The sequence below is a fragment of the Corapipo altera genome, unplaced genomic scaffold (assembly GCF_003945725.1).
Source record: "Corapipo altera isolate COAL_440 unplaced genomic scaffold, ASM394572v1 2b, whole genome shotgun sequence".
Taxonomy (NCBI): domain Eukaryota; kingdom Metazoa; phylum Chordata; class Aves; order Passeriformes; family Pipridae; genus Corapipo; species Corapipo altera.
Genome location: NW_020884874.1, coordinates 7,877,006 through 7,903,008, shown reverse-complemented (window position 1 = coordinate 7,903,008; position 26,003 = coordinate 7,877,006). Strand labels below are relative to the sequence as shown.

At 39.4% G+C, this 26,003-nt stretch overlaps 1 protein-coding gene across 1 annotated transcript in view; it reads left to right on the top strand.

Annotated features, from left to right (window-relative positions):
• The first annotated feature begins 226 nt into the window (after positions 1–226).
• The window catches only part of PDSS2 (decaprenyl diphosphate synthase subunit 2), a 120,172-nt gene continuing 94,395 nt past the window's right edge, over positions 227–26,003 (top strand). Inside the window, exon 1 of the mRNA XM_027634198.1 lies at positions 227–658. Coding sequence (XP_027489999.1) covers positions 432–658 — 227 coding nt within the window. The 5' untranslated portion in view covers positions 227–431. The remainder of the gene's footprint in view (positions 659–26,003) is intronic.

The following is a 26,003-nucleotide window of genomic DNA, read 5'->3' as shown; positions in this document are numbered from 1 at the left end:
TGGGCGCAGACTGAGCACATCCAGTTCTGTGAGACGTGTCCAGCCAGCCAGGAGCCAGGCGCGGGCAGAGCTCCCTCTCCAGAAGCTCCGGGAGGCGACAAGCATAGAACGAGGAAGAGAAGTGCTGACACGCGGGCTGAGGATGCAGGAAAACCAGAGACGCCCCCTCTGAGCGCCCAGATATATGACCCCGCCCGCCGCCCGCGCTTTACGGCCCAGCGCGTTTTGCGACGCCCAAGATGGCCGCCCCCAGGGCAAAATGAACCCGCTCCGGCCGCCGCCGGGGGGAATGCGGGTTAGGGCTGGGGCCGGCGCCGGCCGGGGCACAGCCGGGGCGCTTCTCCGCGGGGGACACTCGTCCGTGCCCGCTCGGCGTGCGGGGCCCTGCTGGGGCTCGTAGCTGGAGAGCGGAGACTCCCCGGGGAGGCGGCATGTGGGGCGCCCTGCTGCGGAGCGGGGTCCGCGGCACCGGCGGGCTGCGGTCCATGTCGTCGGGCGGCCCGCCCTGGAGCCAGGTGGTGTCAGAGGCCGAGAAGATCGTGGGCTACCCGACGTCCTTCATGAGCCTGCGGTGCCTGCTGAGCGACGAGCTCAGCAACATCGCCATGCAGGTCCGCAAGCTGGTGGGCACCAAGCACCCGCTGCTCGACACCGCCCGGTAAGTGCCGGGGGAAGCCGGGGGGCTCAGCGGGGCCGGGGCCGCCCGCAGCCCTGGGAGGCTTGTCAGAGCTCTGGGGAAGTTCTGGGCTCCGCTCGCTGTCGGGAGTCGGTGGTCGGCATCGCCGCACGGCGCCCGGAGCCGGGGCCGTGACTGGGGTGTCCCTGGGGACGCGCTGTCCTGGGGCCGTGAGGTTTCGCTTCCGCTCCGGGATCCTCCTTTCCCTACCGCAACAGGTTTTCCCTGCGATTATACGCTGTCATTCGGAAGTTGCTTCGTTGTGACGCCACGTGCAATGCTTCCCCATGCGGTGCAAAAAAACCCAAGCAGTTGTGTGTGTGTGTGTTTTTTTTTTTTTAATATTAAGAACTATATGGCAAGGAAAACAGTGGAAAAAAGCGGGGGAACTACACAGCTTAAAAACTCAAAATGGTACTGCTCTGGACTGTGTATTTTGTTACCAAGAGCTTTAGGAAGCATTCTCTGTTTTGGAATATGCAGCTGGGAGCTGCCAGTTTTTTTATGTTGTGGAGAATTTTAGGGTTGTTAAGCTCTTTATCCACTCTTTCAGTTTTTAAGGCAAACTAATGGAAGACTTGCATTCCTGCCAATAAGCAGAAATGAGGGTTGTTGGGTAGCATTTTCTTTGACTGTAAAACAAGAACTGAATGTCAGTGGGGTTTTTTATATATACAATAAATCTCCAGAAGCTTACCAAAATGAAGAGAAGAAAAGAAGTGCAATTTCCAAGGGCTTTTTGGTTATGGATTTGAGTGTTTTGATTTTTTTTGTGTGCTTTTTGTTTGATAGAACTGTTTGCTATAACTGCAAATATAGTAACATTAATAGAATCCAAGTTCAGTATGCATAGTATTTTTAAACAGGTGTAAGAGAAAAATTAGCATTTGTTTAAAACAGATGTTCTGCTTTTCTTTTAAAGAACAGAAATTGTAGCTGTGTAGTGGTCCTTAGCAACTCCACAATTATGGTGTAATAATATAACAACAAGATTTGTTTTCCAAGCTCTTTGTCTCTAAATCTGGTTGTATTGAGTGAACAGAATGAGTATAGGGGACTAACATAGCTTTTTTAAAGAAGCATGATTTTCAGCAAGGGTGATTTATATATTTAAGTAGACTTTTCTGGAAGAAACAAATCAACTTGTCAATAAAAAATGGAAAATACCTGACTTTAGAAAATGCTGGTGGAGGGGATTTGTTGAATTGTTTATAAATGGAGGTTGTGATATTATGATAAAGAGAAGTGACAAGAGAAAAATATTTTTCTGTCTTTGTGAGGTCAGTTGATGGAATTAAGGGAATAGGAGGACCAAAGCACAATATATTTGGGCTCTTAAGTTTCCACCACAGTCATAGAAGTATCATAGAGATCTGCAGTGCTAAAGTGAAACTTCAATGTTAGCTTTAGAGTGTCTGTTCAATGTGTGGTAGTTGCTGGTTTATTTGTGAATTAAATTTAAATGCAGCATTTTGGGGACTGGCAGGAAGTTTTGTGGTGGAGCTGTGTTGTAAGAGTTTGTTGGTAGGAGTTTTTTTTGTTATTTTAAGTGGGCTACTTCAGGCTTAATTCTATAAGCCTGCGGCTTGTGGGACACCAATAGGAATACAGTCATGCCCAGGGTCAGCAGGATTAAATCCATTAATTTTTAAAATTCATATACGTTCCAGAGTACAATAGTGACTAACCTGATGTGTCATGCTGGAAACAAAAAGTATTTACATAAAACTGAAACCCTGTACACTTCCTTTGAATGTTCTTATTTGTTTTGCTGGTATTTCCAAAGGCTTTGATGCAGATGCGTTTCTTATGGCCTTGACCTTTGTGTTATAAGAAGAGTTAATGTCCTGCTGACAAGTTGTAGTACACTGATAGCAATGCACAAATTGTTTCCTCATTCGCCTTGTTTTATGGTGTGATTTTGCAATAAGGTAAAATTTGACCTTGTTCTTTCTTAATAATCTTGATAATTTATTTCTGAAATTTAAGCATTGTATGTTTGAATGAAAACATGAGTGATTTTAGTTTTGGTTCTGAGATCTGTCCTCTAACTTACTACAGCAATTTAGGAAACAACTCTTGATTTTTCAATACTAGGATTTTTTCAATACTTTTAAATCTCTGACTCATTACTTATGCTTAAAAATTAACATAGGTTTCCTGTTGTGTGTTCAGACAAACGTTTTAAAGCATTGGTGATTTTTTTTTTAAATACTTAAGTGATTGATACGTTCTGCAAATCTAATCTTTGAGAGTGTGAGTACATACTGCATACGTCTGATAAGTACTCCAGCACTGAAGGAGGTTTTTGTATTTATGAAATATCTGAAAAATATGTGCTGTAAAATTGATTAATTGCGTGTGCTGTTCTCAAGTTTCTACTAATTTGTTTTTGAGGTTATAAGTGGTGACAATCAAATTGTGATTTTTTTGCTGTCATGTCTAAATAATATTAATTTTCCTTAATCTTCTTTGACTGGTGGCATTTTGTCATCAGTGGTTTTGTGTCTACCCTCCCTGCCTAAAGGCTTTGCTGGCCTTTGAAGTCTTCCTGAGACCATTAGGGATTTCTTAAAGCAGAGAGTTTTCTACCAATACTTACCTGCACGGAGTAGGTTCTGATCTGAGACAACTTAAGTCTTAAGTGCCACCACACCAAAGCCTTTAGTGTAACGGGAGTGTTGATGAGTGTTTTTAAAATTTTGCTGGGCTTTGGGTCACCAGGCTGTTGCAATGCAATGTCTATGCTGAGAGCCTTGAAGAAGGCAGCTGAAAGATAAGTAGCTGTCCACAGTGAGACAGGACATGTGGAGGAACAGCTGTTGGGCCAGTGTATGTTTCTCTGATGATCCCATCCATTTCTTTCTGTTGTTTGGATGCAGCAGTGGCAGCTCCTGGGTATAAGTGCCTGCCGTGAATCAGGACTGCAGCAGGTGTTGTGCTGGGATGATGTGTGACCCTGATACCTCCTACCAAGCCCACGCCTGACCAGTGCCTTTAAATCTGTGAGCTCTTGCTGACTCTGCTCTTGGGAGGGCAGAGATGGGTAACTGAGCCCTACGTGAAGGATTTGGGAGCTCTGTAATTCATGCAGTGAAGTAAAGGGGTTTTTGTTTTGTTTTGTGGGTTGTTTTTTTGTTTGTTTGTTTGCTTGGTTTTTTTATTTCTAATATTTTGGTTTTTAAAAGTCAACCACATGAAGTGAACATCCTTAGTACTAGCTTTGCCAGACCTGTTAGAAAGAGGGTGAAATGTGAGGGAAAGGTTACATTTTGTTTTAGAAGGGCTAATGTCTAGTGGTTAATGGATCATTGGAAGCCGAGATATCTGGATGAGATTCACAGCTGTGCTTTTGGCTCTCTGACTAGAACAAGTCACTTAATTTTTCATACTTACGTTTACTTATCTGTGAAATGAATAATGTAGCATCTGTTTTCTGGAGATGTTACACTTCATTCATTACAGCCTGTATCGATCACTGTGATCTTTGAGTGGAAAATGGTGCATAAGCAATATTAACAAAGAATACTTTAAAGAAATGTTATCATTAAAATATTTGCCTCTAATGGATACTCTGGAAACAAAATTGCAACCTGACTACTTCTGGATCTTTCTTTTTGTAGTCCTGTGATTCACTGTATGGTTTTTCAGAGCTTTAAGATTTCTTTCACTATAATGAAGTGTCTTCAGCAGCTACTCAAAACTAGCATTTTTTTTTTTTTCTCTTCAGGCGTTGCTGGACTAAAGGGAAACTTTTTTTAATGTGTGAACGTATGACCTCCTTTTCGGTTGAGAAGCAAACAGATCTCCGGTCTTCTCTTTCCCCTCTCTCTAGGCTAGCATACATCCTTCTTAATATAGGAAAGAGTCTGTAGTTGGCACAGTGATCTACTTTTCTCAAATACATAGTGTGAGTAACGTTTTCTTGATTACTCAATCTCCCTTGAGAAGGGTATAGCTTGCTGCAGATTGTAAACGGTAAATGTTATGGCCAATGCATCACTTTTATAATATCACTAAATGAAATGGAACACCTCATACGCGTAAAATTATTATGGGATACCATTTAGCTCCAACCATTCTCTCATTAGCCTGCGGGAGGAATGATTATATTTTGGTTCTGTCAGAATTGTTTGTTGGTGATAAATGCTTAAGTAGACTTAGTTATGGTTTTCCTGGATTATTACAGAAATAAAAAGACTGACTAGAGTAGGTTTTGTTCTGTTGTAGTCTGCTCGGTGTAGATCTCTACCCATTCTAAGCACCAAACATAAAATGTGATCCAGAGGACATTCCAGATTACATACTTTTTGTTTCAAATGTCTGATAACATTGGTTTCCTGGTAGTTCTGTTTCTTTGTCAGCTTGCAATGGCTTAGTTCAGTAACAGGTCTCGTAACTTCAGGTGTCATGTGTCTCTGACTTCCTATGTAGGTGACCAATTTCAGAGTAGACCTAGGGGTTTGTTCTGACCTATTGTTATTGGAATTGTTACTGCCAATTTATATTTTGCCTTAGAAGAATGGTGACCTTAAAACTGTCCTTCTTTTATAATTGTAGGTTTAATTACCTAGGTAACCTCATCTCCTTGGATGGTAAGATTGATGGGGAGATAGACAACAGGTTGGCAAAGGCATGTAGTGCTTTCGGAAAACTCCCTAAAAGAGTTTGGCGTAATAAACACTTGAAGAAAAGTACCAGGATCAGTGTTTACAGAGCCATTGTGCTGTCTACTCTCTTATATGGATCCGAATCGTGAGTCATCTACCACCACCACCTGTGTCTCCTAGAACGCTTCCATCAACGCTGCTTCCGTACAATCCTAAACATCCACTGGTCAGATTATGTGACCAATACATCTGTTCTAGAACAAGCAGCAGTCACAAGTATTGAGGCCATGTTGCTGAGAACACAGCTGCATTGGGCAGGACACGTCTCCAGGATGAAGGACCACTGCCTCCCTAAGATCGTGCTCTATGGTGAACTTGCCACTGGCTGCCACAAGAGAGGAGCCCCGAAGAAAAGATACAAGGACTCCCTGAAACAACATCTCAGCCTTGGCCATATTGATCACCATAACTGGTCTCCTCTGGCCTCCAATCAGGAGGTCTGGAGGCACACCATCTATAACACTGCTGCTTCCTTCGAGAACACACGCAGGATCACTCTTGAGGAGAAAAGACAATGCAGAAAGAATCGTGTCTTGCAGAATATACCACCTAAGGAGTCTTTCTGCTGTGCCTTTTGCAATCGGACATGTCTATCTTGTATTGACCTTATTAGCCACCAGCGTGCCTGTAACAAATGTGGATAGAGCCTTTCCAAATCTTCGTTCGTGAAGCCCAGCCATGATGATGATGATGAGGTGCTGTGATTGACTGTGAGTAGCTTTTTAGCAACTTGTTTCAAATATTATTTTTTTTCTGGTCTAGAAAAAAGGTAGTGTTTGTTTACTTGGCAGTGGCTAATGAGGTACCTTTCTCTGAAAACAGCAGGCAGCCGGACACTCAAAGTGAAAAAACAAAGGGTCTGGCTAACTTAGAACTACTAAAATTTACTACAACCTTGTAAGTTTTACTGAGTTGCCTAATCTGTAATGGGCCTGGAGTTATTAAGTCCCTCTCCTGCACTTGCCAGATTAGAAGTTAAAACACATTTCCATTCACTAAATTTTATTGTATTTTCAGCCTGCTTTAACACTTTGTAAAAAATGTTTTTGTGGTAGAGGATGTGATTTTTATGACTGTGGTCATAATGCCTGTGAAGTTAGCTATGATACAGCAGTTGTGGAATTTTCTATGTTTGCTGCAGAGATCTGTAACTTTGTGGAAGCACTGGCCACCAGAGCTGACCTGCAGGGCACTTCTGCAGAAAGTCTTAGTAGGGATGTTAGAAATGCGGAAATGTTTTTCCTTCTTGATGTGTTTGATACTACTTGCGAAATTACCAAAATATTTATAGGAAGGTGCTTATAGGAAGTCTGGCTTTGTCTAGGAAGACTTTTTCCCAAAGCCTTGTGCATAGCTGATGGAAACAGGTGTTTTCAGGAAAGCTCCAGTTGATTAAAGTACTAGAGTTAAATTCTTGCTTTGATTCACCCCATCAAGAAATCTTTGTCTTTCAAGAAACCCCTTTTAGCTAAGTTGGGTTTTGTGAATATCTCCCAGTCAGTTGGGACAGACTTGAGTAGTAATTTCAAAACCTTCATGTTACATCTCTTGTAAATGTTGGTACTCCCTAGGGGTTTCTGTTACCATACTCACCATCAAGTAAACCCTTCTTAGACACAAAAACCAGTTGATTGTGTATTTTGACTGAATGAACTCACAAAGAGCTATTGCAGAAAAGTTAACTTTGGAAGGTAAAAAGACATGAAAGAAGTTAAATCATTGTAGGTTCATATAGGGACTGAAACTTCCTTTTGATTACTTCCATCTTATTCATTGTACCTGTGGCCTTCAGTATGGCTCTCAGTCAGCCACCACTTAATACTGTCTTGTAATGTTAAGAGGAAGAGAGAATCCATTTTTGTAGGTCACACTCTTCCTTTATGCTGTAGTAAGGTAGAATGGGATGAATAGGTGTGTGCTGTTTGTTCTTTTTTCCGAATTTTGTTTTTTCTTTCTATTCTTTGGTAAGTTTCACCAGTGGGTTTTTTTTTTTTAGTTTTCTCCACCAACAACTTTACATTCATATACTTAAATGCTCATATCTGTGAGTTATTACCGCTCTTTTGAAGAGTTGCACCAAAATTTGTACACTTGGGCTTGAGGTTCACAGTTCACATTTACGGGACCTTAACTTTCTTGTTTTTGGTTATTTTAAACATTACATTTTGTTGGGTTTAGCAGTGATAATCTCGTTGTTGAAGGTAAAACATATTAACCAGTCGTGTGTGTGTGTGTATAGATATATTAAAAAAAATATTTACTCAAGTTTGGTGCTTTTATTCTCAAAGACTCATTCCTCTCCCCCCCCCCCATTAGTAAACCCCAGCTCAAGAGGTAAAGGCAGTCACTGTCATGATTGTGGGTTTGCTACAGATTTTGAGAGAGGCTGAATTGGTGATTAAACAGCCAGTTTTCACCTCTAATGGTGCTGAGTTCTTGTCATTCATTGATGATATTTGCATGGAAGAATTTAAGTAAAGGATGTTTAATTGTATGGTACAATTTTCTGCTGAATATTTTGCCACCACGAGCAAAGTAGGATTGAGTACCAAATCTGCAGTATGGATGTGCAAAAGCTAGGCTGCAAATTAAATTTTCTTGCATTTGAATAATTGCTTTTTTGCGATGATTCTCATTTGAATATCTTTGCAATGATTCTCATTTAAATATCTATGTTGAATCCAGGCTTCTGTGCTTATGAAGAATGTATTATTTCAGCATGTTGGGTGGTCTTTGTAAGCAAAGTGTATTCAGTAGGTGATGATTCTGTTTGGGATTCTCTGATGGAATTATTTATGGTGAAAACTAATATGGTGTCCTGATGTTGGTAAGTTATGGTATTTTTAATAGGGAATACAAATCTGAAGATTTCAGCAGAATTTCATGTATAACTCAGTATGATTAAGTGAAAGACTCTGGAATTTCTTAAGCTTGGGTTTCAAGCATGTGACAAAGAAACTGAATCTATAATGAACAGATCCAGGTGCCTGTCAATCTTGAAAGGATGTAGTATACCGCACCTAGAGAAAACTTTGTTTTACTTTGGGCTTGCAGTAGCCTAAAATGAAGGTACTTTTTAAAGTTCACATCTGTTCTTTCCTGCTTTCGAGTACAATTGATTTGTAATGCATGTGAATATTGAATACCAAGTTTAATGTACTAGTGAATGACTGTTAGGTCAATGTTTGCTCTACGCAGGAAAAGAATACTGAATAAGTGGAAATAGTTTCAAAAGAATTCGTTGTAACACAGAAAAGAGTTGCCAAATATGCCTTTCTAAAAAGTAGAAATGGGAACCAATGTCAAAGAGTAATCAAAATTAATATTTGGGTTACTGGAAGTGGTTTTCACTCAGTGAATTTTCTATTTGGCTATGATAAGTTAACTTCTTTGCCTTACAATAATAAGGGGAAAAATACTTTTCCTAGAGCTTTTTCTCTTTCTGAGGTCTATATTTTGTAGCTTGCAGATAGTGTTTTCCCCTGCTCAAGATATTTTCCTGCTCTGCTGCCTTTTTTGTTGATGCTGCCTCCCAGTTGACTTCTTTCCTTGCTTTGGAGGTCCTGGCAGTGAGACCTGGCAGGAGACCCAGTTAACCACGAGCATATTCAGAGCTCCTCCAAAGACCATGGGTAACACTGTATCCTCTATAGCACTTCATAATCTATTGAGGAAAATACAAAGCTCATCAAGGAGGAATGGAAGTTCGGGAGTTAGATGTTTTCATACTTACACTATTGCTTTCTCCGAGGGGTGGCAGACCAGTGTCTTAAATTATTAATATCTTTCCTTTACCCCACATCTGAGTGTCTTAGTTTCCCTCAGGGTACGCAGACTGTCTGCAGTGCTTGCCCTAAAGGAAGTACTGCTAGAGACAAACCTGACAGACTATAAAGGAGCACTAGGAATTTAAAAATCGGATCTATTACAAAAAATAAGTTTAAAATCTGTAGCAGCTGCTTTGCTGTCCTTGAATTGTCCCTGCCAATTGTCTGGCATTGACAATCACTTTAGATTAATTTTTTTTTCTCTCTTGCTGTACAACAGAATTTCATTTAAGGAAAGAAAACCTGATCATATAGGGAAATTGGTGAGACTCATTATATGTGTGAACTTTTATCAAATATATGCTGTGAGCTACCTGGACTTTACTTATAATGATAGATAAGGCTTAGAAATTTGCCTCAATACTTAATTGAGAAACTCTAGGACTTGTTCAGCCTGCTGGAGGTTCTTCAGGTGAGCCACAGTTGTCTTTTCTTCAGTCATCAGCTATTCCTAAAGAAACATCATGGCCTCTAGCTTTTGCGTTCATCTTTCTCATTTCTTTTCCACTTAAATTACTAGTGATGGTTGTTCCCATTTGCCTTCTTGTTCCCCCAGTTCTTTTCTTCGAAACAGCCCTAGTTGGTTCTTCATGGCTGCTCTTCCATTTTGGGGAAAAACAAAGTAAGTTCTACAGGTAATCCTCTGTTTCTTAATGAAATGAAAGTTAATTGTTTGTTGTGGTTTGTTACATCTAGTTTTTGTTCTTCCCAGCTAGGAAAGGAAGTCATACATCTAGGAACTACTGATTTAGCTTTATTTTTCTAGTTAAAAATATGAACAAGCAAATCCTTTAGCCTTTACTCCCAATTTGTTTCAAAAAGTACTGCCTTTAGAAGGAGCTTTCTTCAAAAACAAGTGGAAATTATTTTTGATTACTTGTTAGTTAAATGATCCTATAAACGTGAATTGATTGACTTCCTAGCTGTCACTAAATTAATTCATTTTATAGAATTTGAACTCTTTAAAGAAAAAATCATTCTCCCTAACAGCTCCCATTATTTCTTTTCTAGATCTTCACACTCATTATGCAAACTTGCTGGAGTGGCAGGTATCTTTTTCATTAACTGCCTGTTCAGCACACTTCACAAAATAATCATAATCAAAGGGTTGATACCCCTATATGTATGTTGTGGTCCTTGAAATAACTTGCATATTTCACCTTAAAAAAGTAAAAAAAAAAAAAAAGAAAGAAAGAAAAATTCTGTGTTTCAGTCACAAGGTAGGTCTGGGTCTGTAACAGGATGAACTTGTGTAGACCCATCCTGCAAAGGCATAGTCGATTAAGGCAATTTGAGGGTAATGATCTATGCCAATGTACTTTGTGTCTAATTGTCATCTGAATGATTAGCCAGTAGCAGAAGCTCCGTAGTTAGTTGGTTTGGTAAGACTGCTTTTAGTCAAACTTTACAGAAAGTTCAACTTGTTAAGAACTTAATGAAATAATTGTTAGGCCAAATACACAAGCACAACCACAAGTGGAAAAATTGTCTCTTTTACCCGTTTGAAAAGTGACTGTGCTACCATACATGATGGTTTGTGTTTTCGTTAAATTAGTGTTAAACTTTGAGACTGAATATTACAGAGCCACTATGTTTTCCTAGTATGGAAATTCATATGTTCTCATAGTCTAGAAACTAAAGGTTCCTATAATATGTCAGTGCTGCCCGTGTGCATGCTTTTATGCGGGGGAAAGGTTTTACCACTGTAACCTTCCAGTGTCTGACTCTCAAATGCTTTCTATTTAATGTGGTTTGTGAAGATGAAGGTATACTGTGTGCATATTTTAAAAGGATTCCAGTGATGTTAATGCTACATTATGAATTAAATATTTGGATCATTCTTTTAGAAGTTGACTTCTGAATGTGATCTGTCTGGTACGACTATATTTCAGTAATTAAAAATTCTTCTGCAGGAAATCATATCTTCCCCAAACCTGCGTTGCCTTGTGGAGGTGAAACTGAAGCGTTAAAGAGCCTGGAGATCAATTAATCATCTGTTCTTTATCCCTGGTTGTTAAAGCCAGAAATACCATGGAGGGTTTGTACTCCATGTTTTATTGTCCACGGGAAGAATTTGTCACTTACTGATTATTTGTAAATCTAGATAGTATGGGAGTCATTGGCAGGCTCTGGAAGAAATCAGATGACATCTCTCAGTAGGAGTAAGAATGTGAAAAGATCCTTTTCAGAAACTACTTGAGAAAGTAGTAGCTCAGAAAACTTGAGAAAGCTGGAAGTACGGAGACCTTTGGGCAACCCTGCTTCCAATACACATTTATTTAAGGAATGGAAGGCATTAAAGGAGTTTCTGTTGGTAGAATTTACAGTATATTTTATGTGTCTTTTGTCCATAATATAACTTCATAAAACTGCAACAAATAGTCTTGCCAGTTGGAAAGTAGGGAATGAATCCATGTAATGACTATAATGTGTCATAGCAACCAAGTTTTAAAATAGTAAGATTCCAAAATAATGTTACAAAAGTTACATCAGAGGGGGGAAAAAAAGTACTACGTGTTATGTTATAACAACAGAAACATGGCCTTGCTTGTTTGTTTGTGAATCACTTGAGATCACATTGCTGCCTGTGGATTTTTTGGGAGGAGTGGGGCCAGAGCCAGAGTGTATGTCCTAACACATAGTGCTCATCCAAGGGATGCATGAGGTTATATTTTTTTTTGGCCATCCTTATTCCTTTGACACTTTGAAAGAGCTGAGTTAATTTTTCCTGTTTTGAATTTATTTTCAGATAAAGTACTAACTGAATATTCACCTTCTTGATTGCTTTTCTACTTTTAAGACTTTGAGTTCCCTTGAATCTTTCTGGGTTTTTTTACCAGGGCTTGTCAGGGAATGATTAAGTTTTAGTGCAAAACATTAAGAATGAAACTTCAAGAGATTGGGGTTTTTTCTAATTAATGCAAAATAGCATTGTTGGTGGATGCCACCCTGCAGCATGACGTCTTGATGCTTCCCAGAGCAACAACAGTGGGTATTTGTGCATCCCTCTCCTACCTTGAGAGGAGGACTCTGAGCCTGAAGGAGCTGCTCCCTGGGGGTGAACCAGGCTCACTTTTTACCCAAGTGCCAGCTGAGGCTCTGCAGATCTGTTGTAAGACCATAGTGTATGTCTAGTACCTGTGTGCACAGAAGTGGCCAGCAGGACAACTCTGTGTTGGATTCAAAGTGCAGACCCAGAAATGGCATGGGCTGTCTTGCTCTGCTTGTACAGATGTTCTTCTTTATGAGATTAGTGCTTGCAGTTAGCTCCTTGGAATATGCTTTCATTTGAGGGCTTTGATTTCTATTTGACAGGTTTCATTTTCAGTCTACAGCGTTCTTTCAGATACACCATCTTCCTAATAGTTAATTTATAAAAAAAACTTTTTCAACTAACTGTTAAAGTAAATATGCATTGTAACTAGAAGTTGAGGTGTCTTCAGAACTAGAATTGTTCCTTTCTCTTTCCTTGTTCTGTTGTAATTGCTAGGTGACTTACTTCCTAGAAATATCAAGTCTGTATTAATATATTGTCCCTGGGTGGTACCACTGCTTCAGCTTACCTTGGTGTACATGTAGGTATTAAATATTGAAAGATGTTTTCATGTTGTCATGTGGTGGAGCTCTGTGTAAACAAGTTTTATTTACTGAGCAGTTTGGGAAGCATGTACACACCAGTTTGCCTTAGGACAAAGGCTTAAATGGCAGATTTCCTGATTTTCTCTGGCTATGGTAAATGGAGTGGTAGACAAGGAACCATAGTAGTGAGTGTTATTGAGAGGAAGAACCATTGTCCTGAGGTTCTTGAATAACTTAAATGCTTACCAGCTACTGTCACTAAACCTCATAAAACATTTTTCAAACCTTTTTTCCCCTCAAAGGAATTCAAAAGCAAAAGTCTGATGTTGTATAAAATAGTATCTTTGCTCTGAAAATCTGTAATCCATGTGTTCAGTCTGGAGATAAACAAATATAAGACCTTATAAATATTAGGAAAGCAAGAAAGTATGTTGAAGATTATAGACATATTAATGCTTTAAATCTGCATAAGAATCAGTATTGCCATGGTATAGAGTGGAGTGCAAACATATGAAACCTTTGAATGATGTTGCTAATTTCTGAGTGTAGTTGTATGCTTCACATTTAAAAAAACCCCAAAACAACCAACCAAAAAAACCCCCACCACTTCAGGGAGCGATGAAGTGGAAGTTTTATTTGTTTCCTAGTTCCAAATGTGTATTGTTAAAGACAGCAGATGCTCAAAACTTATATGTGTTTCACCCTGGCCTTATTATGAGTAATTTGGAGATATTTTTACACTTCTGTATCAAGAATGGGAAATCCTTTCCTCATTTGAGTGTTTAATAAACATTTCAGACCTGATCTGGCTCTAGAGAGTTAGAGGAAGAAAGAGCAAGCTGCCTCTCTTTTAGCTTCAAATTCCCCATTTATGAATTCACAAACCATTGAATATTTATTTATTTTTACTACTGAGACACTAAAGGCAGAAACCTGCAGGCTGCTTATGGTGTGGATAGTCTATTGTATTTCCGTACCTGATGTATTATATTTAAAAACTGAATTTTGCATTAGATTACCTCAAAAACATCATCATTTGTTGATGTGAATAATTTTAAATTTTTCCCTTCCCTGCAAATGATGAATTATTCTTTCACAAGAGATCTAGATTATTTTAATTAATTACTTTAGGCTTTAAATCTTTAAATTTTAAATTAAGTTACAGGTGAGTTAAGCTGTTCCCTGAGGAGCTTTTACTGTTAGCGCTGGAGAAGGATAATATTTGCTGCATAATTCTCTAATGGGCTGTTGTATGCTGCTCCGTTGAACAAGTCTGATGTTTTGCTTTTGATTTCTGGTCTGTATCCAGCATTTCAGGGATCAACTTGGACAATTAGAAGATATCACCAGAAACATATTTTCCTGTCTGCTGTGGAAGAGAAAGATTAGGACCCATTGAAATATATTGCTTTGTGAAGTTGTTGAGGAGACCGCAGAAATTTAATGTAAAACTAAATGAGGCATTGATAACTGCATATATGAAAATTTAATAGACAATGGGCAAAACACAGAGACAGGTTTATTGATGTTAGTTTCATATCCTGATCTTAGTACATATTCCCTTTGCCTAAGCTATTTTTTTGTGTACATATATAACCACGTACAATTACAAAAGGTAACCTAATCGTTGGTTTATGGGCTGTGGAGATTGAACCAATGCATATTTTCCTCTTCTCGAGTATGATTACTTGTTGAAGATGTCATACATGTAGGTCATATTTGGGATGTGTTTAAACTGAGCCCAAGACTGATTTATGAAAACAGGGGAATAACAAACCTAAATTGTGTTTTCCCATGTGGGATTATTGTAGCCAAGCTGCAATTTATTTTGTAGTGTCTTAAATTATAATAAAAGTTACATTCATAAAATGAAGTAGGGTAAAGAGTTCAGTCATTAAAATTTTTTTTTAAGTTAACTTTTGTCACTGTGCCTTTAATTGTGTTGATTACTTCAAAGAATTCTTTTGGAGGCCAGTTGAAGAGCAGAATCAAGAGGGAGGAAAAACTGCCTTAAGCAAAGACTTTTTTGTGAGAACATTCTTACAGTATCTTACGGGAGAGATATCACTAAAACACTCTCTTTTAAAATCCCCCTGTCTGCATACATTTTTTAAATCTTAATATTTTTGGTTTCCTAGTAATCTTCCAGAATACCAGATTTCAATACCTGAAGCCAACGGCAGAGAGCAAAATTATTGTGTAATTAAAATTTTCTCATATATTTTCATTTATTCTATCTTTTGAAAGTGGAATGCTGAGTTAGATAAATTCAGTTGTCGAATTTGGTGTGCTCTCACAGCGTTCAGCGGTTGGAGTGCTACCCTTTCGCATAAGAGGCCCAGACTGGGTTCTTCATTCTGCCCGTGTGACTGTTGGCAAGTCTTTTTTTCTGGGCAAATTGTGGCAACTTGATGTGCACAGCGGCGTTTAGGAGTGTGGATTCAGAGCCTGGTAGGAACATATCACCCCAGATACCTTGAGTTCAGAACACGTGTGTACGTTCTACTTCCCACTCCATGTGTTGTGGAAATCCCCCTGGAGGGGGCAAAAAAAAAAATTACCCTAGCCTGGAGTCACTGTTTACCAGGGTGCAAGAGCTGAAATATTAACAGAAAAGTTTATGAAAAACTTGAATGTGGCTAGTTCCAAGTGACTGGAACTTGGCCATGATGTTTTGGAATTGATATACTTCAGTTTTGTTGTAGGTTGGATTTTTTGGCCTTTTTTTTTCTTTTAATTTTTACTATCAGCTATTGTGAAGTCCTCCTTTCAAACACTACTGGCAAGTAATTTGGCAAGTGCTTAATTTTTTTCACTACAAGTTATATAAGATTGCTTTGGTTATTACAAATTCAATATAAATGTAAGTTATTAATATAAATGCAGTTGGGGATGTCAAAGAGTGACAACATTATTTGCAGAAATGTTGAAAGTCATAATGCTAAGTAAATGGGAACTTTTATTTGGCATCCTGTGATACTGAAAAAAAAAAAAGTATTTGTTTATTTCACATGTAAAGAAAGTTGCATCCAGTCTGATTTATTTCTTGCTTCACATACAAGTGGTTCTAACACATTTTTAGGCTGAGGCAGACAATAATCTCCAGGTAACAATACTCTGTGCTGTTTTAAGAATGCACTCCCTACTGATGGTTTTTAAAGCACAAAATAATGATGACATACCATGCAGAGGTCTTACTTGCCTGAGGCAAATGATCTGAATTGCACTAGATGCAGACTTCTGTTTGCTGATGGAAGTGTTGAAAAGGTGTTTGATTTCATTGTTCTGTGGTTGGTTTTAGTGTTTGTTTTTTTTTTTAAAGTAACATTTATTTCTTTTAATTTGCTATTAATTATACTGCATTCAATTAACAGCTGAAATATTTTACACAGAATAAGAAAAAAGTGTAAGGTTGCCTGGGAAAGAAGTTTGGTCCTTAGTTTTTGCAGAAGTAAGGTTCAGTTGATTGCTTGATAACGGCAAGAACGCCATGCAGTTTGGATGAAGGGTGCCAAGCCAGGGGCAAGGTAGCTTTTCAAACAAAGGAAAAGAGTTCTGACGGATTTCCTAGCAAGTGGGGAATTGGAGTGAAACCACTACATTATTAGAGAAACAGTTAGTGAGGGAGGAAGCAGTCAAGAATACCAAGAAACCCACAGATTTCAGAAGGAAGAAGTAGGGGTATGTTACAGAAGTCAGATTAAAGAGGAGTCAGGGTGGAGTGTGTGCATGCTGAGGGCTGATCACAGTGAGAGTGCATGAAACAATTCCAGTTTGCATCCAGAGCCTTCCAGTAGTTTCAAGAGGTTTTTGGCTGTGTAGTGCTTTTGAAAGCTAAGCACCATGTATGTTCTTTTCATCACTTTAAATTGAAGCCAACAGAAAGATGTAGTTCAGCAGACAAGCATCCCCCCTTATGGACAACAGTTCATGAACTTCATCTGTCTTGCAGGGCATGTCTGTATTGTGCATACACAGTCCGACAGACTTTCTTCAGTATGAGTGTGTACCTGTCAAGTAAAACTGGAAATACTTGGTGTTTTTAACACTAATCTTCAGAGAATATATGATACATAAAGGAATGCAATGTGACTCTTTTTAATTGAAGAGATGTGTGAATAATATCATCATCATGGCTGGGCTTCGTGAACGAAGATTTCGGAAGGACTCTACCCATATTTACTGCAAGCGCGCTGGTGGCTAAAGAGGCCAGTGTGAGATAGACAAGTCCGGTTGCAAAAGGCACAGCAGAAAGACTCCTTGGATGGTATTGGCAAGACATGATTCTTTCTGCGTTGTCTTTTCTCCTCAAAACTGATCCTGCGTGCTTTCTCAAAGGAAGCAGCAGCGTTATAGATGGTGTGTCTCCAGACCTCCTGATTGGAGGCCAGAGTAGACCAGTTATGTTGATCAATATGGCCAAGGCTGAGATGTTGTTTCAGGGAGTCCTTGTATCTTTTCTTCGGGGCTCCTCTCTTGTGGCAGCCAGTGGCAAGTTCACCATAAAGCAAGATCTTAGGGAGGCGGTGGTCCTTCATCCTGGAAACGTGCCTTGCCCATCGCAGCTGCGTTCTCAGTAACATGGCCTCAATACTTGTGACTGCTGCCTGTTCTAGAACAGATGTATTGGTCACATAATCTGACCAGTGGATGTTTAGGATTGTACAGAGGCAGCGTTGATGGAAGCATTCTAGGAGTCACAGGTGGTAGCGGTAAATGACCCATAATTCAGACCCATATAAAAGAGTAGACAGCACAATGGTTCTGTAAACACTGATCTTTGTACTTTTCTTCAGGTGAATAATATACTAGTAGAACTATAGGGAAGAAGTACTAATTAAAAATATGGAAGTGATGGTGGTGTTTGAGCAGGCGAATGACCGAGCGTTGGCGTGTTGCATATGTGTTTTTATGCAGGAATACGAAATGCTTTCCTAATCTTTTGGGACTTAAAAATATTTAGTGTAAGAGATTTCTATTCCGTAGTGAAGTAACTTCAATTTTAGGCTCATGATTTGCTGAGGGATTTAATACTTCATCTGAAATCTTGCATTGACTTTTTTAACAACTCTTGCTATTTGAATCTTTGGAGTAGAGACATTAAAACTCTCCAAAGCTTTTCCTTTGGCAAGAGAAGTTCTTGGCTATGGTGGGCCCTGATAAGTTTTATTCCTGTTGCCTTAGTTATTACATTCTTGCTTCTCAATATTCTAGTTCAAAAAAGCTCTATGGAAGAGGAAAAAATCTGTAGCAAAATGAGAGAGAGCAAGAAAATCCCTAAGATATGTGAATCTCCTTTTCATGGAGAACAAATGAAAGCTTACTGAAATTAATAATTATTTTGGAAAATGATGTTTGTGTCAGACCACTGTGTCTGTCACTGTGTCAGTGACCAATATAGTCACTAAAATCCAGAAATAAATCAAACCATTTTTCTTTTCTTTTCCCAGTTTAGTATCGAGACCATTTGTTCTGTATAGGAATAATACATAAGAGATATTTATTATTACTGTATTTTTGTTATTTCAATTTTAATTGCCTCTTTTGAGAAGAAAAATTTTAAGGTGGAAGGAAAAAAATGTCTTTGTACCTACAGGATGATGCTAATACTTTTGTGAGCCTGTTTTTCTAATGGTTCAGGAGAAAATTGTAGATAAATGGTTTTATTAACTAAAAATCTTTCTGGATATATTGCATAGTTATTTCAGAAAGCGTGAAAGGAATCTCCTTGTTTTGGTTGGCCGTTAAGTGATGCAGTAGGATAATGTTGTAGTGGTTTGAACCCCTGCAGTTGAAAATGGTAAAACCCCAGGGGATGGTGGCCCTGGAAGTTTTGTCCAATGAGTGCCTCTGCAAAATATAAATATATCACAACCAAACGGAAGAGAGTAGTTGTAGTTTGGGTGTAGAAGTGGTAGCCATGTTGTGAAAGCCACGAGGGGAGGGCAGGAGCCCTCTGGGGGGCCTCTGCCCCCCCCCCAGCCCCAGTTAGGGGCTACGGAGACTTGGAACAGTGTTAAGCTGGACTATGTGTCTGTAGCTGTGAAGGCTGGGAGTTTTCTCCCCACCGTGGGCAGCGGCAGGAGTAGCGGCAACCGGCACTGACCGGAGAAACGGTGGCAGAGAGCCAGGACAGATAAGAACTGAACTGTAGAAGCAACAAAACAGCATGCAACCAAGGAAGATACAAAGTTGTCTGGAAAGAAAGCCAGCGGCTGAGAGACAGAGTTTTGGGGGTAAGAACTGAACCAGACCCCCCAAAACCCTTGTAGACCACTTCTAGAGAGAGGAGGAGTAGATGGGCTCCTATTTGAGAGGAGTCTTGGAGTACAGCAGTACCGGAGAGAGAGGAGCTAAGAAGCTCAAAAGACGTCCCGGAGCTGGACCAGGACAGCCGGATGGAATGCAGAGGGGAGTGACCTTGCTTTCCCCCGCTGCTGCTGCCACGTTGGCTGTTGAGACAGAGCACAGGAGCTCTGGTGGAACTCTTGAGGCAAGGACTTTCAACTGAAAGCTGCCCAAGATGTTCTAACTCGGGGTGAATCCCCTGAGGAAGGGACTTTCACAAAGATGCCCCTGCATTTCGTGATATACCTGTGGTGAAGCGAGTTTTGTCCCTGCTGGCAGCCCACAGGTGAGGCCTTCGCTTGGAGTCGAAGGAGAGCCGAGGGGCTTGGAGACCCCCTTGTGTGTACTGAAAAGAGATCCAGCTACAACAATCCAGTTGCAACTGCTGCATGGAAGACAGAAGAGGAGCTGCTGTCCTAAATGTGGAAGGGATCTGTCCTTCTTCCCTCCTGGGCTTTTATTTGGAGGGGAGAAGAGATCTGATCCATTGCAAATACTTATGCCATGGTAGAGATAGTTGAGATCGTGTGTATAATGTATTATAATATTTATTTGTATAGTCATTGTAATATATTCCCTTCCCCATTTTGAGTCTCGTGTTTTGTCTGGGAAAAAAAAACACATCTCACACTGGGTTGAGATGTGGGAGGGGGGAATGGAGCTAGAGAATTAGATTTTGGAGATCTCAAACCATGACAGATAGTTTTAACAAGTGACTTAAGGCTCATTATGTTGGGTGGAAGATGCAAGATTAGCCAGAGAGGTCTTGGATTGTGGTTTCACAAGCAGCTGAGTTGGTTTGATGGCTGTTGCTGCTGGAAGGGAGATGATGTTTTTTTCTTCCCTGCTCTTGCCTGTGCTTCCTGTACGTTGGCTGTGGTGTGGGTCTGGCCTTTCTGTGAACTAGTGTAACTTGTTAATCCAGAAGGGAAAAATGGATGTTTTCTTTGTTTTTGGTTTGTTTTCTGTTGTGCTGATCTGATTCACTGATATGGAGGTGCTTTAATGATCACTCTCTTTCAATGCATGATATTTAGGTTCCTTAGTGAGGCTGCCTTGTTGTGGAGAAGTGACTGCTTCCCTCTTGGTGTTGGCAATTTGTAAAGACACTCTTGTTCCAGTGTCTGAAATAGCAGTTGAGCTTCCATGTGGCACAACATGTGGTTCCTCTAGTTCTCTGCTAGTTTCTCCTTTAGCTGAAATGAAAAAAGCTTTAACAGTTCTCAGTTTCTCTCCTTGATTCCTAAATATGGATGAATGGCCTTGCATATTGTAGTTGTCCTTTGCTGTTACTATTATTATACATTGGTTTCATTTATGGATGTAGTTCTGCAAACAGTCAATGAAGAGTGGTAGCAAGCCGTGAATTCAGGTTTCTGTCTAGATTTTCTCTGTTTACCCCTTCACTTCAGGATTGAGTCAGTAAAGGAGTGGCAATCCTGCTCTATTTCACGATAATTTCATCTTAATACAGAGCTCAGTGTAGGGAAGGATGTATTTGTCTTCACAGGCTGTCTAGTTTTGTGAGGGGAATACATGTCAAATGTGCCTCAAATATTTTAACAACTGATTTTGTCTTGGCCATAAGAGGAGAAGGTTACAGATCTCTTTTCCTTTCAAGGATAGCCAAGGTCACACTCAGTCACCTCTGTATGTTGTCTGAAATTTAACTTGCCTTAGGAAGTAAATGCATTTCAATGCTCTTTTTTAAAAACCTTCTCTGAAGAATCTCAGATAAGCTGAGATGAGAACGGCTGCCCTCTCAGACAGGGTAAGTGGGATGCTTAAAATCTTCCAGCTGTTTGTCAGATACTTAACTCTGAAACTGCTGTACCATCTGTCTAGCTAAAAAAGGTGAACTGAGCAAGAAGAAAGTATCTTTCCAATTCAGATGAGTCTGCTGCATCCTGTGAGGTAATCAAGTCACAGATGATTATGGGAAGAGTGAATTCTAAATTTTATAGGAATAAAATCTATGAAAGATGAAATTGAATGAATTCAGCTTATGAGTATCTCAAAGGAGCAACATCACACCATCCTAAGTTTAAAGTCACATTTTTGTCTGCTATGTGAATTTGTTATTCGACCTTGTATGTTGATAATAGATTTTGCTTCCTCTGTTAAAGGTGTCATCTTATTTAAATAACTGGTGTTATCCATTATTTTATATAATGTATTACACATGCCTAATATTTGTTGTATAAAGATTTTTTTTTTCCTGAAATTTCTGAGAAGAGTTGAAAGGTGCAGCAAGAGGACAGGGTAAATTTTATAGGTTTGAAATAATCAAGATAATTAAAACATGAGTTCTACAGAGTACAATTCAATGAGGATGAAATGAATGCAGTGTAAAAGCCTCCGACAAGAAAAATACGTAAGATGTTTCTTGGTCCCTAGTGCCATCTGCAGGATTGCCACTGGAACAGGCAGAGTAAGTAGGTGAATTTGATGAGAAAACAGAAATTTTGGGTGAATTTGATGAGAAAACAAGAAAGTGTCACCTCCAACAAAACCTGAGAAAATACAGTTTCTTTGTCATGCTAAATTACATAACAATGCATGTGTCACTTTTTCAGCTCGTTAGCAGCATGAGGTTTGTTGGGAATACACTGTGTCATGAGGTTTCTCCACACATGAGGTTTTCTGCTTCTGCACTAGCAGGTGGCTTAACCAAGCTTGCTTTCTTTACACTTCCTGAAAGAAATATCAATTATGTAAAAACATACATCCACTGGGAACTGTTTTTGGGATAACTGACCCTTTGACTGTGCTTTCTTTTTGAAAGCTACATCCTCAGAGAGGAAGATTGGACACTAAATATTTTCCTGGTATTCCTTCTATAGACATTTATATAAAGATACCTATCAGAAATAATGATGTAGATCTGCAGCTCCCCTACCATGTCTGCTTTTGTGGTATGAGAAGGGAATTTTTTCCTCCAGAGACCATTAGGCAAGCTGAGTGTAGACGTGTGGTGGCAGTAGGCAAATGATGTATACATGAAAGGGCATAAGTAACAACCAAGAAGAATCAAAATTGGGGTTTGGGGAAAGAGGGAGTGAAAGTTGAAACCAAATGTGGGTAAGATGGAGGTGACAATGGTGATGGTATCTGGAAAATTGCTAAGCCCTTCGAAGTTGCTGTACATACCTGCTGTTTGGCATTTGGCTCTGTCAGGAGTGTTCCCATCTGCTCTGCAAGAGTTTAGCATTCACAAAGAATGTTTTTTCTTGTCTCTCCCTGACGGAAAACTCTCCCTTGTCAGAGGCCGACCTGACCTCAATTACCTACCTATTCATCACTTTTCTCCTGACTATTGTAATGTGGTAGTCCTGGGCATAAAGCCTGCAGTTCCTCTGAAGCTCTAGCTGGTTTAGGGTCTTGTTGTGTGTCATGTCGGCAGCACTGGCTGCCACAGGGTGAATCTGATCTTTCTTTCTGTGTTGACTTTCTGCAAAACAGCAGGCTAAGGTATCTGTCCATAATATTCAGAGTGCTTGCTGTTTGAGGTTCAGTATGTGTAAGGGGCTGCAAGAAGCTGCAGAGGGAAAGCTGTGGTTGCTTGATGTGCTTTCTTGCATACTGGAGCCCTTTTGGAGTGAAAATCATATTTAGCAGAACATTCTCCAGGACTGGACCCTCACCAGAGAGGTAGGTCCCTTTGGGCCTAAGGACCTCTTAAGCCTACATTGGCAATTTTCTGGCATCTGTTGTAATAGAAAGTTAATCATGTAAATTTTTGGAGTATCATGGACTGGGGAACAAAAGCATCAACCTGTGTGTCCATCAGGAGTTAGTTTTTACTATGTCAATGTCTGTATGAGCGCTTGTTGCTGTGGGCAGGCTTTATAACGAGCATAGGGAAATGAATACTTCAGAAAGCACAATCTGTGGCATCCTGTGCTGTGTTACTTTAGTAAGTTTGATGGTTATCTTTTTGCAGAGCTATGCAGGAGGGAAGTGATTGATGCATGCTGACAGTGTTTCAGGTCTACAGGCATCCCTACTGAGTCTCTGAAGTTCAATAGTCACTTTATTTGAATTAGTCTTTGGATCAGTATAGGGAAGAGACTATGTGAGGGAAATACCTGAAGTCCATCAAGGACTTTTGGAGATCAGACATATAATGGTAAGTCAGGCATACTGGGTTGGTCTTGTGAGAACCTGAATTGAGACATTCTCTTAATCTTTCTCTTAAAAATATATTCTCCCCAAATATATGCACCACCAGAGAAAAGGCACCAAGACTTGCACAACAGAAGCTGGGTTAGTAAAGTGGTTTTAGCACTGAAAGAGTGTCTTTTACACGTGAGGCTGTTTTGGCAATGAAAGCCAGAAAAAGAGTACTATAGCAATACCAGGGATAGGAAGAGGCAAAGGCCTTACTTTGTAAGGTTCTTCTAAGTAAGCTTTTGCTTGTTTAAAAATAATAGAAGAAAAAGCTGTAGTGGAACTATTATGTGCATGTTATTGAAAAACTATACCTCTCTGGCCTGATTAATCTATGTTTCAGAATTCTAAGAATTTTGCAATTCTGAATCAGTTATTTTGCTTGAGCCAGACTAAAACTGAAGTTCCGAAGTGAGTTATTGGTCCTACAAGCCACCAGAGGAAAGTAAACAAATAGAAATCTTAACTGTTTTGTACGTGCACAGTCTTTAAGATGCACATTAAAATAGTAGACTCCTGGCCTTGAGTTCTCCAAGGAATGCCTTTTATTCTGTCCTTTTTTCATGAAGAATAAAATATGAAAGCAAACTTCTGATGTAAAAAAGGCATTATCACAAAGCAAGGAAGTGTAGAAATGGTGCTGATGCTAAATGAACAAATTATGGGAATGTTGCCATTGGGCACTTTGTCATTCTTTGCATTTGAAAGGCAAGTGTCTGCTCATCTGAGCATGTGTGATGGTTCCACACAGAAGGAAGCATCAATCCATTATTTGTGACAGTAGTATTTTAATCTGCAAGATAATGCTGACTCTCCTTGTCACTTGTGTCCTGTTTATTTTGATTCCATCTCTGTTCAGAATGTTACTGGTATTTAGAAAGCATACAGGGATAAAGAATGGTCTCAAACAGCAGGCTGTAGTATGTGACGTAAGTTCTGCTTCATTTAAAAAAGTCCGTTCAAATATTTTAAAAGTCCAAAAGAAATCAGTATTTGTTTGCTATTGCTTATTAGAATAAGTGGGAATCATAAACAGTTTGAGATCAGTAGAGCAGTTTGGGTATAGCAGAAGGTGTTTCATTGTTTAAGGGTATATGTACTGTTCTTTACTGTTCTTTAGCTGAACATGTATGCATATAAATTCTCTCTCAATTTATTTCCAAGGACTTGTGGAGAAGAGAATAATTTCATTAGGCAAGCTCTTGTAATGAAAACATATGTACTGTATATTCTCCTATAATTTGAATTATTTTCTTCAAAAAGAATTTGCCTATGAATGTGTGCGCACCGAAAGCGAGGTTCATGTGAGTGTAAAAGCAGATGCCAAAGTTGATCCTTGATTAGAAGAACTTTCCTCTCAGTTTTAACTGACATAATTATTCCTTCACAATGACACGGTGGGGAAGGTTTTCAATGCAGCCTGCAAGAGTGCAACAATGAGTTCCTGTTCACACTGGGAATGGCGTAGTTAAATCCTCATGCATCGTGCTGAATGTCTGTCACATCATGTCAGTTATTAAAGGTGTGAACCTACTGGGCAAACTGCAAGAAATTCAGAGTGTTGCTGTAGACATTATGAGGATCAATTACATGTTTTGAAAGTGAGCTTTACATGTATAGTCATTACTTGTTCTGTGCTGTGCTCAGATTGCAGCGAATGAAGTGACATTTAAAAAAATGCATACAGTAGGATGCTTATGTAGCAGCTTAAATAGTCAACATTTTGATGTCTTTATTCCAAGGCAGGAACATAGAGGGAGGGAAGAGATTTTTTTTCTTTAACCCTCATAAAATAATTTGACCAAAAAAAATTATTCTTCTTTTCGTGGTTGTGGAAGAGACTACCTGGACTGTGTAAACTTTGAGTTCCAGGTTTTGGTTTCATCTCTTAGTTTCTTTGAGTCTTTATTTCCTTCTTTGTCTTTTCTTGTAAAACTTTCTCTGTGTGGATTCCTAGTTAAAATGTAAATTAAGGCACTCCCATTTCCTCTTACCTTGTCTAGAACCCTTAAAGAGACCCTGTACTGCAGAATTGTGGCCTGCTGGGATGATGTTTTGCTGCATTTTTGTAAAAAGAGATGTCATTTGAGAGAAGTAATCAACTCCCTTAGGACACCTTTTACTCCTCACTTTTTTTTTTTCCTCTCCTCCTTTGCTTCCTTCTGCAGCACCTTCTACTGTTCAACAGTTGCATATTGTTCAAAAGGTTTCTGCAACAGCTTTCCAAAAGTTAAAAAATGAAGAGCTCTCACCAGGAGCAGAGGAGATTTTCCTGGTTGTGGACTACTGTGCTTATCTTGGGACCTCCAAAGATGTGTATGGATCCATGCAGATTAAAATACTTATAAAATGGACATTTGGATCTGGTTGAGTTGAAGGATGTTCTTCTGTAAGAACTAAATCTTTCCAAGCTGTTATGAAATTAATTTCGGTGTTCATTTGGGTGCAGATTGCAGGAATATCTCACTTGAAATGGTAATCTACACTTACGAAAACAGTGTCATTTTTGTATCCAATCCAACAACAAAGTTAATTTAAATGCTACATGAGAAGAACTGGGCAGATGTTAAGCAGACTCCAAATGGCCCATAGAGTGAAAATTATGTCAATTCCTTCCATGGTTTTAGCATATGTTTAGCTGCACAATACTGATCTTTTTTAAAGGACCAGAAAAGCAAAACCATGTGCTAAATTTTTGGGTTCTGTCCATTGTACTGCCAGTGGTAGTGTACT